Source organism: Mustelus asterias, chromosome 5 (genome assembly GCF_964213995.1).
Source record: "Mustelus asterias chromosome 5, sMusAst1.hap1.1, whole genome shotgun sequence".
Lineage (NCBI taxonomy): Eukaryota > Metazoa > Chordata > Chondrichthyes > Carcharhiniformes > Triakidae > Mustelus > Mustelus asterias.
This window is the reverse complement of record NC_135805.1, coordinates 59,173,776-59,187,874: the sequence shown is the minus strand read 5'-3', so window position 1 is coordinate 59,187,874 and position 14,099 is coordinate 59,173,776. Positions and strand designations below refer to the sequence as shown.

The 14,099-nt window shown below is 41.5% G+C and overlaps 1 protein-coding gene across 1 annotated transcript in view; it reads left to right on the top strand.

The window, feature by feature from the left end:
• Positions 1-10,076, top strand: part of ufl1 (UFM1-specific ligase 1) — a 48,876-nt gene extending 38,800 nt beyond the window's left edge. The window contains exons 15-19 of the mRNA XM_078212645.1: positions 2,690-2,820; positions 3,331-3,411; positions 6,930-7,015; positions 8,574-8,754; positions 9,654-10,076. Of these exons, the coding sequence (XP_078068771.1) occupies positions 2,690-2,820; positions 3,331-3,411; positions 6,930-7,015; positions 8,574-8,754; positions 9,654-9,878 (704 nt within the window). The 3' untranslated portion in view covers positions 9,879-10,076. The remainder of the gene's footprint in view (positions 1-2,689; positions 2,821-3,330; positions 3,412-6,929; positions 7,016-8,573; positions 8,755-9,653) is intronic.
• The last annotated feature ends 4,023 nt before the right edge of the window (positions 10,077-14,099 follow it).

The window sequence follows — 14,099 nt, the reverse complement described above, 5'->3', positions numbered from 1 at the left end:
TTTGCAAAAATAAGTGATCCGAGCACAGAACCTTGAAGTCCACTTGTTTACCATCTTCCAGTCTGTAAAACAACCTTTTTATTGCAGTTAATTTGCAGGTTTTTTTGTCCTTCAGCCAGTTGTTTTATCCACATTGACACTGGCCCTCTTGTTACATGGGCCTCAATTTTTGTTAATCAACCTTTTATGTGATACTTTTTGAAGGATTTGGTGAAATTCATCTAAACAAGTTCTATTGCTTTCCTTTCATCAACCGTCTGATATTTCATCGAAAAATCAATTAGGTTAGTGAAGCACAGTATGCCTTTTACAGGCCTTTTGCCTGTAACAAATCCGTGCTGGTTCTTAATTAATTCGACTGTCTCCAAGTGCGTGTTGTTTGTTTTTCCTGCTTGTTATTTTTTTAAACTTTACCCACTACTGATGCTAAACTGACTGGCCTGTAGTTGCTAGGAATGTCTTTTCTTCAACAAGATTGTTACATTTGCCACTTTCTAACCCACTGGCAGCTCCCCCTGTATTAGGGAAGATTGGAGGATTATGACATGCTCTTCCCATATCTCCACTTTTCTTTTAAACTTTTGGACAAATTATTTATTAGTCACAAGCAAGGCTTACATTAACACTGCAATGAAGTTATTGTGAAATTCCCCTAGTCGCCACAGTCCGGCGCCTGTTTGGGTCAATCCACCTAACCAGCACGTCTTTGAGAATGTGGGAGGAAACTGGCGCACCCAGAGGAAACCCATGCAGACATGAGGAGAATGTGCAAACTCCATATAGACAATGACCCAAGCCGGGAATCGAACCGGGGTCCCTGACGTTGAGAGGCAGCAGTGTTTGCCACTGTGCCACCCACTTCCACTTCCTTTAGCAAACTGGGATGCAAGCCATTGGGACCTAAAAGCACAACCAGCCTTTCTTGTACCTCCTTCCAACAATTTTTACCCCGTCCATTATTCCTACTACCTCTGCCAATATGATATTTTATCCACATCTTCTTTAGGAGTATTCAATACTCATCAGATATTCTAGCCTTGCCCTGCCCCTCACCTTTGTCCCAAAAAGGCTCCACCCCACCTCTTAATTACCCAAATGGTAATCACATGCTGGTAGAAGAACTTTGGATTACTTTTTATGTTAACTGCCATTCTATTCCCATATTCTCTCGACCAGTCATAATTTCCTCTTAATTTCATCTCTGAATCTATTGTAATCAGCCTGGTCTTGCTTGAAAGAATTCACTTGATATCCATCTTATTTTTATTTCACCTATTTATTTTGTTTCACCTATTCTCTACCTCCCTGACATCTGAGGAGCCCTATCTTTCGTTCGGTTTACCTTTCCCCCTTGTTGAAATGTACCTAACCTGTACCTGAAACATTCCTCTTTAAAGATCTTTCTTTGTGATTGATAGATTTTCCTGTCAATCTTTGGTTCCGTTTTATCCTGGCCAGATTCCCCCTTATCCCATTGAAACTAGACTTGTTAACGAAATTGAAACTCATGGGATTAAAGGGGCTGTAGTTGTGTGAATACAAAGTTGGTGAATGGTTGCTTTTCAGACTGGAGAGAAGTATACAGTGCACCGCATCCCCTTTTGCTTTGCAAAATCATCCTCTTTGTCATTCAAACTCTCCTGCCTTCCACCATATCACAGACTTTGTTGTTGTTCTTCCCACCCCCAATTCCCCTACTCTCATTTCTCAACCCTATACTCTAAAATGTGATGCATCTCTTTACAGCTCTGGCAAAAGGTCATCAAACTGACACATGTTGGCCAGGATTTTTGATTACTAGTGGGATCAGGAAGGGATGTGTGCTTGATGCTATAGTCACGTCCCCAGAGCGAACTACTATCCCCGGAATGCAGTTTTCAGACAGAGGGACGGACCAGGGAACTCGCTCATTTCCGATTAAAATCTCATTAAGCTCCTTGAGGAGCTTGTAATCTGGTACAGTGGGGATGCAATTTTGAAAGCTGAAGTCACCAAACCCAAAAGTTCTGATGCACATTAGTGCGCAGCTTTTTGCTTCAAAGCAGACAAATGTTAATTATCTTTTTTAACGTTGAACAATTGCAGGAGCTGGTGGATCTTAATCTGAATTGTGCACTTTCGCTTGCATTTGGCTCCATCATGGCTACAGTCTGCACTCTCCAGGCAACTCGTTCATCCTGCTGATGCTCGGCGCCACTAATTGGGTGCTGAGCTCTCCTTTAGTCCAATTAGGACATTTACATTTCAAAAAAGCACCACAGGGTTGGGACCCAGAAATAATCCAATCACTATTTGGAAATTTAGCCCATTAATTCTGTTCCTCTCCAAAAAGTGCTGCCAGATGGTCTAAGGATTTCGTTTTTTTTCTTTCAGATGTCCAGCTTTTGTATACAGCCGCAATGATGCGAGATCTTTATGGGATTGAATGTATTTGTGGATCAAGCTTATCTCTGCACTTGGCATTTCACTAGCTGTAAACTTCATCAACAGCCTTTTTTACAGCAAATGTTTATTATGTATTAGTGCAGTGACCATTACACTGTGCATCCAGGAAGTGCAGCTGTTTGCCTACTGTGATGTGCTGAGAATTTGTCAATGAGTCAACATATGCTTGATAATCACATCTGCCTGGTGGTGTTCCCTTTGATAGTTATGTCACACAAGCAAATAATGTTCTTGGATATTTTAGATGACACGCACATTCAACTAGGAAAGCATTTATTGAAGACAATGTGCACCGATATTTCCAACCTTCTTTTCAACTTCCTGGCTGGGGACTTAATGATGGCAGTAGAAAACTACACTACAATAACGGCTGAGGTATGGAGAGCTGAGTTACTGTGTGTGGAGAAGAGTTTAAATATCCCTCGTGACATGTTGTTTCATCATCATCAGCTGTGGAGATTTGTCTGTAATTATGATGTTTGCAGCTGTAGCTTTCAAGCTGTTTTCGATCCGCAACGTAAAAAGGCCTTGTCTTTTTCGAAATAACCCTGGGTCGAAGGTGGGAAGATCGTGTGATTGTATATTTTGGGCTAAAGCACAAAGATTAAATAATTGAGCAGCACATGGTTTGCAAATCAAGTGTGATTACTGACGTAGAGAGGGAAGACGGCTTATATTCTCCAGCATTATTGATCTTTAGCCAACTATGGTGTGTGTGTTATCTCACTATGGCATCACCTGGTAGTTCCAGGATGGTTGTTTGAAAGTAGTGTTTGCAAGTGAAGCATTTCTTGATATATCGGTTTATATTTGTTCTTTGCGTAAATGCAGACTTTTGATTTTAAAAAAATTGTGGGAATTCTAATTTTTTTTTCAAATGCTCAGCTTAGATTGAAAATCTTGGCAAAACTACCCGAGGAAACCAGAGATCCCCTCTCAAAGCTCCATAATGCACTGAATGGCAAAGTAAGTCTTGACTTTTCAGCTATTGTTCAGTAAAGTACAATTAACCTTGACTAACAGAGGTAGAATTGTAAAAATCACTTCCACCTGTCTTGTGCCATTGTGTACAAGCTGACTGGCAGTGCAGTTAGAAGTTCATAGTAGCTAGGGATCAACTCTTAATGTAAGCTGCACCATCGAGATCACCCTCTTACAGTAGGTTGGAATGCAAGCTCTCCCTCTAGTAAGCTGCTTCTACGACTATCCAATTCCCTGCTCGTGCTCCTTTGTACTAGTCCTTTGTACTAGAAGGTTTACCAGGATGTTGCCTGGTATGGAGGGTCTTAGCTATGAGGAGAGATTGGGTAAACTGAGGTTGTTCTCCCTGGAAAGACGGAGAATGAGGGGAGATCTAATAGAGGTGTACAAGATTATGAAGGGGATAGATAGGGTGAACGGTGGGAAGCTTTTTCCCAGATCAGAAGTGACGTTCACGAGGGGTCACGGGCTCAAGGTGAGAGGGGCGAAGTATAACTCAGATATTAGAGGGATGTTTTTTACACAGAGGGTGGTGGGGGCCTGGAATGCGCTGCCAAGTAGGGTGGTGGAGGCAGACACGCTGACATCGTTTAAGACTTACCTGGATAGTCACATGAGCAGCCTGGGAATGGAGGGATACAAACGATTGGTCTAGTTGGACCAAGGAGCGGCACAGGCTTGGAGGGCCGAAGGGCCTGTTTCCTGTGCTGTACTGTTCTTTGTTCTTTGTTCCCGTTGATTCTCCCAGTGCAAAACCTTCCAGCTTACTCAGTAAGGAATATGTGGTGCCAGTCTCTGAGCTAGTACTTGCTAGGTTATGGTTAAATGAGAGGGTGTCTTTCCTCTGAGTGCTTAGTCCTCCGTGTTGTTTCACCTGAAGGCGAGAGGGCTAAGGATTAGCACTTGGTGTCAAGAATAAACAGAGAGACACAAGTATCTGCTGAAAGCAACTATACTTTGTATTGCATATTGTGAGTGTGAGATTTCAGTGAGCAAAGAGAGTACGAACCCTGTAGGATGCAACCCCAAGCCGTACTGCATCCTGACTCAACCCACCCCCATGATCTGCACACCATCCTTCTCAACTGGGGAGAGCTGGTTAAGGCATGCTCTCTCCACCTATCCTCACCTGCTCCCTGTTAGTGCTTGTGAGCTTGTCCTGCAAGAAAGAATGGAAACTCCTGGTGCAGGCTTGGCAAGATGCTTTGAGGATATGCACTTCAAATTTGTATCGTGATGCTAGTATGTGAAGGTTGGTGGAGGCAGAAATAGTGAGGAGAGTAGCAGATAAAGTTTGGCATGAGAAGTGGTAAAGTGAGGTGTGCTCCAGCAATTGGAGGAGAGTGAAGGTTTTATTTCCCTTTTATTCATTTACAGGATGTGGATGTTGCTGGCAAGGGGCCAGCATTTATTACTCATCCTTAGTTGCCCTTGAGAAGGTGGTGATGAGGTGATTTCTTGAACTGTTACAGTCCATGAGGTGTAGGTACACCCACAATGCTATTACGGAGGGAGATCCAGAATTTTGACCCAACAACAGTGAAGGAACGGTGATATATTTCCAAGTCAGGATGGTGAGTGACTTGGAGGGGAACCTCCAGGTTGTGGTATTCCCTGCACTCATCCAGACAAGGAAGATTATTCTGACTTGTGCCTTGTAGATGATGAACGGTCCTTGGGGAGTCAGGAGGTGAGTTACTCACTGGAGGATTCCTAGCCTCTGACCTGCTCTTGTAGCCACAGTATTTATATGGCTAGTCTGGTTAAGTTTCTGGTCAAAGGTATTCCTCAGGATGTTGATAGTGGGGGGATTTGGCGATGGTAATGTCATTGAATGTCAAGGAGTGATAGTTAGATCCCCTCTTGTTGGAGATGGTGATTGCCTTGCATGTGTGTGGTTACTTGCCACTTGTCAGCTCAAGTCTGGATATTGTCCACGGCTTGGTGCATTTGGACATGAGTAGAATGTTGGACATGGACTGCTTCAGTATCTGAGGGGTTGAGTTGAGCAGAACATTGTGCAATCATTAGCAAACATCCATACTTCTGACCTTATGACGGAAGGAAGGTCATTGATGAAGCAGCTGAAGATGGTTAACCCTAGGACCAGGCCTAGGGACGGTTTGAAAGTGCTGAAACAGAAAGTAATGAGAGATCTGTGATGGGGATCTTGCCTCAGCAATCCTGGTCAAGTCACGAAAGTTCTTCCGGAATTGCAGTCAAGTCTGTGGTGTGTTAACTGAAGCTGAGCAGCTTGTCTAAACGTCTTTATGCTGCCTAGTGGGAAGAGAACATTCCTTCTGGACTTCTCTACCAATATCGCCAGAGTAGTTTCTTGGAACCAGGGGAGCTTTGTACCATTCTTTTTCCTTTTGTGGTTAGAAACATACAGTGACAATTATCTGCAACCAAACTTAACCCCCTTTAAGAAATGTTGGCTGCTTTTAAATAGTCTCAAGGGCATCTGATATTCTCACCTCCCTTTAGAAGAGCGATAATTGATAGTACTAGTAATGGTGGCAGCCTGCCTGTATAATGAAAGTAGGTCTTCTGACCAATTTCAGCTCCTTGTTGTGCCCACTTGATTTGATGTTACCACTTACACAGCACTAACGTCTGGTCCAAAATCGCAACAAATTTCTACTCAAGTCATTGGGTATGATGTCTAAACTTGTTAAACCAAGTTAGAAATCTGCTTAATTGTCATTGACAGTTTTACTATATAATTTTGAGGCTTTTCACTTAATGATCACTATATTGAAAGTGATAAGTTTCAAAGAGGACAATGTTTCAGGGTTGATCCTGACTGAGGCTATCTCCAGCGCCCAATCTGCAAGTCATTTTAAAGGGCAAATAACAAAATGTTCACAAAGGAGAAGATGGACGGCACGGTGGCACAGTGGTTAGCACTGCTGCCTCACAGCACCAGGGACCCGGGTTCGATTCCTGACATGGGTCATTGTCTGTGCAGAGTCTGCATGTTCCCCCCATGTCTGTGTGGGTTTTCTCCGGGTGCTCTGGTTTCCTCCCACAGTTCGAAAGACGTGCTGGTTAGATTCATTGGCCACGCTAAAATTCTCCCTCCGTATATCTGAACGTGTGGCGACTAGGGGATTTTCACAGTAATTTCATTGCAGTGTTAACGTAGGCCTACTTGTGGCACTAATAAATGAACTTTAAAACTTTTAAGACCTAACAGAAGTTTTCTGAACCAACGCAGAGCAGTCGATAATGTTAAATGGGTGTGGCAAACATGTCCCATACCTTTGGTAATAGATCAAGAGGACAGCAAATGCTGCCCTGTTAACTTTGCGCATATTGAGAAAGTTAGACCCAGCTCAGTAATCTTAAACCTGCGCTTGCACATGGTGAAACATCAACATCCAGAAGCCATTGGGAGTAAGGTAATGTATTTAAAACAGGATTAACTCTTGAGGAAACTTTCTCGTTGAGTGAAGGGGAGCTTTTGATTAACTGGCTGCTTTTCTTTGTTTTCCACCAAGAGTATTGAAGAGTTCCTGACCATATTGGATGGTGTGGCAGAAGTCTGTGGAATTATGCTCAAAAAGGGAGATAAAAAGAAAGAAAGGTATAACTCAGTAACTCAGTAAGAACTAGAAAATGTAAATTAAGAAGTGAATCTTCAGCTATCATAGTTAATATTATTGTGGTTCTGGACAATCTTCATGCAGGTAACTGATTATTCTGACAAAAGGACATTGCCCTGAAACATTAACTCTGTTCCTCTCTCCGTAGATGCTGCCAGACCTGCTGAGCATTTCCTGTTTTTATTTCCAAATCTTCTTTTGTTTTAAAGATTCTGATATGATGAGTAACATATCTTTGACAGACATTTGAATTGCCATGAGATAGTTCATTTCAGAGGATAATTGTTTTGCAATTTCTCAATCTTTCCAAATATTCTTAGGACAAGGTCAAAATGTTGTAGGTACTGGAAGTCCGAAATATAATAGAAAATGCAGGAAATTCTCAGCATTCTGGCTGCATCTGTGGAGAGAGACACAGTTAACATTTCAGATCACTGACACTTGGTTGTTGGCATAGTAAGGATTGTATTTCTGCAGTATTACCATTGAATTATGGTGCTTGTAAAATGGGTTTTTCACAGCAGTACAATTTCAGTGCCGATCTGATTTTTTAAATTTTTGTTCATTCTTGAAATGTGAGCTAACAAGAGCAACATTTATTGCCCTTCTCTCATTGCCTGCGAAAGCTGGTGGTGAGGCAACTTCTTGAACCCCCATGCAGTCCATATGGTGTAGGTCCACCTACAGTGCTGTTAGAGAGGGTGGGGACAGGGTGGTTCCAGGGTTTTGACCCAACGGCAGTGAAGAACAGCAATACATCTCCAAGTGAGAATGGCGTGTGACTTGGAGAGGAGCCTGTAAGTGTTGGTGTCCATTGCCTTTGTTATTCTAGCTGGTAGGGGCCATGGGTTTTGAAGATGCTCTTGAAGGAGTCTTCGTAAGTTGTATCTTGTATCCGCTACCACTGTGCACCAGTGGTAGAGGGAGTGGATGTTTTGAGGTAGGAGACAAGTGCCAATCAAGCAGGCTGCTTTGTCCTGGATTATGTTGAGCTTCGCGTATGTTGTTGGAGCTGTATACAAGGCATGCCCCGCCGTTAAATACGATCATGGCTGATCTGTGCCGGCCTCGACTCCTTTCCTATGCCATTTCCCCATAGCCCTCTATTCCTCGATCTATCATATTTCTAATGATTCAGCCTCCACTACCCTTTGGGGCAGATAATTCCAGAGATTCACCACCCTCTGCAAGATGGAATTTCTATGCACCTTAGTTTTAAATGACTGGCCCTTTATCTTGTAGCTATGTCCCCTTGTTTGAGACTCTCCCACTAGTGAAAACATCTCACCATCTAACCTGTCAAGCCCCCTCAGGATCTTGTATGTTTGAATAAGGTCACCCCTCACTCTCCTAAACTCCAAGGAATGCAGACCCAGACTATTTAGTATCTTTTGATAGGACAACCCTCTCATCCCAGGAATTAGAATGGTGAATCTCCTTTGGAATCTTAGCGATTCTATTAGTTCTGTACTTATCTGTGTCTTAAAATGACTTTGTGCACATTTGCTGACTGTTATCCAACATGCTCTTGTGTCCTAGGCAAGTCATTTTCCAGCACAGACAGGCATTACTTGAGCAAGTTAGGGGCACTGAGGATCCAGCGCTCGTTTTGCATCTGACATCGGTTCTGCTGTTCCAGTTGTCGACACACCACATGCTTCACGCACCTGGCAGATGTGTACCACAGGTTATAACTTTCCTCGCCACAAAGATTCCTGAGGTAACATGCAATCTTAACGCAACTGTTCGGTGTTAAAACAAACCGTTTATTTTTAGTAAATAACAAAATCAAATGCCGTGTACCTGTTTTTAAATAAAAATATAAATCATGTCATTTATTAGATCAGTGCCAATTTTCCTAATAGTTCTTAACATCAAATGCTGGATGACTGTTTATAATGCTTGTTAATCTTTAGGGAGCAGTGAGTATTTGTGTGTATTGTGCAGGATTATCCAGTCAGCATGCTTGCTAAGCCCAAATAGCTTTTCTCAGTCCATGGCTCCTTATAATTTTAGGGAAATTAATAATGAAGTAGCATAAATGACCAAGAGCCATTGGATACTTAAGTTGCATCATCTTGCTTTAAAGTATTGAAATGATCACCTTGGCTCTCCTTGGTGGGACTTTCCTGCATCTTTAAATGGTTACCATAAATTCATGTCAGGCACAACATGGATGAAATGAATTTCAGCATCATTGCTGATCTTTCGGATCCATTATGTATCTCTTGTGCTGATTTATGGGAAGCAATAGATTTAGAAACTAGTGGCACAATGGTACCACACTGAGTTCCAACCTGAGGGCATGCATTGTTGATTCAAAGTCTGCAGCAGTCATAGACCATATCCCATTGGTACCTGGGAGGAAGAAATAAATATTTTGATTAATTCAACCCCAAAGATATGTGGATTGTTCTGATCACCCTGCTTTTCTTATGGCACAACTTTAAAAATAGTTTAAAACCTTGCCCACAATGTGTTATACAATTTTTAGATGAGAGTACTCTTGTATTAAAATCCATGGCCACATAAAGAACATCTTGGGTGTTCAGTTGGAAAAAATAGCTGTAGCTGGTAACATGAAGAATTGTTTAAGTTGGATCTCGTTCTTTTCCTCAGGATCAGTACAAACTCCTACTGAAGTACCAAGGTCTAGTAGTGAAACAACTCGTAGGTCAACACAAAAAAGGAGGCCAAGGAGATGATGACCCGGGTGAATGCAACAGCATTGAGAAAGAGGGTGAATGTGACGTAGAGACAATTCGAAAGGAACTGCAAGAATTAACACCATTTGTCAAAGACCTTGTACTGAAACCCAGAAAAACCTCTCTGACGGAAGAGTGAAATGCCAGTTGAAATGTGATCTTGTGGAATAGTCCACGCTTAGAAAGCAACTTATGCATTAAACAGTTATAATTACATATCTAAAAAAATTCCACCTGTATCTGAGGCACAATGAACTTCTGAGTTGAAATATATTTTATTGATTAAATGTGACTTAAAGGTAACAAGCCAATAATTCTATTAAAATTAATCAATCTACCAGCCTCTTTTTTACAATTTGAAATGAAAGGACATTTTAATGACTAGAGATAACGGCACTTAATTTCTTTATTAACCAGAAATGGATACATATAAAATTTCAACGAAAGGGGCTTGAATGCTGATGTGCTAAACTAATGGGTTGCCATTTGCATTGGTTTTTTTCCCCCCAAGGTTGGGGGGGGGGGGCATTTTTATTCAACTGTGAGAAAGAGTAGCGGGCAGTAGAATTTCCTTTGCACAGTGCTCAAACATTCCAAGTGGTGAATGAAAGAGAGGCATCCTGATGAGGGCCTCAGTCACACTTTCCAAACCCATGTCCTCTGCTGCCAAGAAGGGCAAGGGCAGCAGATGGATGGAATGCCCCCCTCCCCCCACTCCTAATTTCCCCTCCAAGCCATATGCCATCCTGATTTGGAACTATATCACTGTTCCTTCAATGTCACTATCAAAATACTGGAACTCCCTTCCTAATAGCACTGCGGATGTGAACCGCCATCACATGGACAGCAGCGGTGCAAGGAGGGGTGTTATCAAAGGAAATTAGGGATGGGCAATAAATACGATCCAACGAAAGAACTCTAAAAATGCAGCTAATGCACCTGTGCTGCTTGCACAGAAGTGGGTTGCTTCCACTATCTGCTTCATCAGCCTGCATTCAGGGTGTGTCTTGTGCATTGTATTTTTCACCACACCATTGTCCTATCAGCCTCATCACCTATCCTAGTAGCCTCTGTTGGTCTAAGTGGAGCAGATGCAAATTACGTTGGAATAAAGGGTGGGCAACGAATGTGGGTAAGAAAAGGTGGAGAGGTTTTTAAAAAGCTTTGTGCCAACTTCTACAGCAGTGTTTAGTTTAAAATGGTCTCCAATATGGCTCCTGCACGAAAACAAGAAATAAGAGCAGGAGGAGACCAAATGGCCCTTCGGGCCTGCTCTGCCAGGCAATGCAAGCATGGCTGATCTTGGGCTTCAACTCCACTTCCCTGCCATTCCCCATACTCCTTGATTCTCTCAGAAACCTGTTTATCCCGGTCTTAAATATATTCAACAATGCCCACTGGACAGAGAATTTCAAAGATTCACAACCCTTTGAAGTAATTTCCCCTCAATCCTAAATGATCGGTCCCTTAATCCTGAGACTGTGCTCCTTTTGTTTTAGATTCTCTGACCAGTGGAAACAATCTCTTGGTATCTACCCTATCATGTCCCTTCAGAATCCTGTGCATTTCAATGAGATTGCCCCTCATTTTTCTGAACTCCAGAGGGAATAGAGGCAATTTGTTCAGCCTCTCATAGGGATAACCCCCTCATCCCAGGGACCAATTTATTGAACTTTGCCACCTCCAATGCAACTATATTTTATATAAAATGTGGAGATAAAAACTGCACACGTTACTCACTACTCCAGATGTGGTCTCACCAAAGCCCTGCACAGGTACCCTATTCCCTTTGGCAATAATGGCTACACAAGTACATCATATGCTATTGCTGCTGTGAAGATAGTACTGTGAACATGCATTTTGTGTAAATGTGGGCAATCTAACCAGGTAATACAATGATTGACTTGATTTAAAATATCCAGTTTACATCACTGGCTTCATTGAGCACTTCCTTACCAGGATCCCCTTGAGAATGAGTTTGAGTGTCTGTGATTGAGGCAGGAAGGGGGACTTAATGATTGTGCATGACTAATTATAGGAATGCAAGGACTGATGTCATCAGATCTGTGTACACAGTTTGGCCTGTTGTACTTTGACCAAGAAAGGCAACTTAAATGTATGGAGAGGCAGTTGTTTTGAATTAATTAAATTCAAAAATCTATCTTTAGCCAAACCTGATTTATTTCAATTTAAACAAAAATAAACTAAACAACAATATTTTATTTATTGGATGCTTAATATATAAATGCATTTTCTAAGGCTCCATACCGTTGTGGGACTTTGCAGAATTTATCCTAAAACTTAATAAATGGGCGCAGATATATATATGTGTTAACCCCTGGACAAGAATTCCAAGGTATATTGTGAAGCCAGACTGGACACCAACAATTTTTCTATTTTAGCATAAATGTGAGGAAAGGATACTTCCTTTCAGGAATGATTCCACGGACAAAGTTGGGACTTTTTGATACTAAAATAAACTTGTATTCAATAACACAGTTTAAATATAACTCTTAACAAATAAAGCAACATAACTATTAACAGTTGAACAATACTTAAAAATGAAAAGGAAACATCATCACTGTTTCAGTTCCAAATAAGCAACATTCCTCTTAGAGACTTAAATGCCACTTCAAATACAGTTAGCAACCATAAATATACTTGCTATAATGATTGTAGCCAGTCCTGAAGCTTTCAGGGAGCAATAGAGTTCCAGAAGCCTGCAAAATCCTTCTAACTTTAACCAGGCTTCAGCTGAAAAATAAACTGCTTTCTGCAAAAGCCTTTTATTTCTCTCTGAGACAGACGCAGATCTGCACATAAACCACACCATCACATGACCCTGTCAATCACTAATCAAAATCCCAGGGCAGCATAAGTAAACAAACATCCATTAACTCGACTAAAATAAACACTTGCATGATTAAAATGAGCAATTATTCTGCTCTCCCAGCATCTGAGGTGCATTCTTTCCAGATATACTGGGCACTAGTAGGGTAAAGCTGAATTTTTAAACAGTCCCCTAAAACAAAAAAACGACATCAATTGCACTATTATTATCACATGTATATGTCTTATATTGTCATAAACATTGAGATAGGTTATCAAAATGAGCCTGTACATTTAACTAACATAAAAATAGAAAGAGCTGGAAAAGGAAGAATGGTAATATTGTAACTCCTCTTGCAAAATTGGGACATGAAAAATAAACCTACAAAACACTAAAAAGGAGGAGAATGGGTGGAATCAAATCGAGATGTTGACTCCAGGTTGTTACTATGTTCTTTTGCTAACATATTTTGAAGATATAGACAAGGGTAAAAAAAAATGGTGAAATGCAAAGATTGTGCATATTTGATGCACAAGGAGAGTTTGGATGCAACAGGATGTTTAAGGTCCTGTAAAGTAGATAAGGCTAGAAACCTTGCATGAGCCTGCCCGCTTCCAAGTTTAATTGGGACAGGTTTGAAGGTGAACAGGAACCCCTATTGGAGCAGTTGGATAAGTCATTTCAACATTTAATAGGTTTAACAAGTTTCCTGAGGTGTATGGATCTCCAGAGTTAAGGTGGTGAGAACACAGCAAGGAGTCATTGTTCAATTAAACTGACAGGCTGGTGAGGCTGCAAGGGATTGATTAAGAAGGGAAAAATAGAGCATGAAAGTAGGCTAGCGGGGAGCATAAAAACTGACAGTAAAAGTTTTTATCGATGTGTAAAGAGAAAAAGATTGACAAAAATTAATGTAGGCCCCTTACAGTATGTTGCAAGGTCCTCTGGAGGCTAGGTGTCGCCAGAACTTTAGCCAATACAAAGGCCCACGAAAGCCAGTGTCCCGGTTCACAGACGTATCTTTATTGACAAAGGATCGATGGGAGAATGAGCATTGGCAGTCCAATGCCTCACTACAAGAGAAGGCTTTGAGCATTCCAACACCACTCAGAGGTTACAATGCACAGATCAATCAGTTATACATTTTTCATACCAAATTTTCCTGCCTTCCATTAGTTATGATCAAATTATCTTCAATATAGACCTCTATGACTCTATAAATCAATCATTTATAACATTTGTCACATACTTTAGCCAATTGCATTCTACCCTCTGACATCATGGGATTTCATTGGTCTGTAGAATCCAGATACTTCCTGCCCCTATTGCTAATGCTTCTTCCTCTTGCCTAGTAACCCCCGATGTTTAGCTACAAAGGTCAAAGTTAACATTCCCACCACCAACTCCTGCTACGTCACTGGCCAAACGAGACAGATGTACATTCTCACATCTGAGAAGGGACCTGTCTTATCTGGATAGTATAAAAACCTCTATTCATAAGTAGCCCTGAGAACCTTACTGCGAGCAACG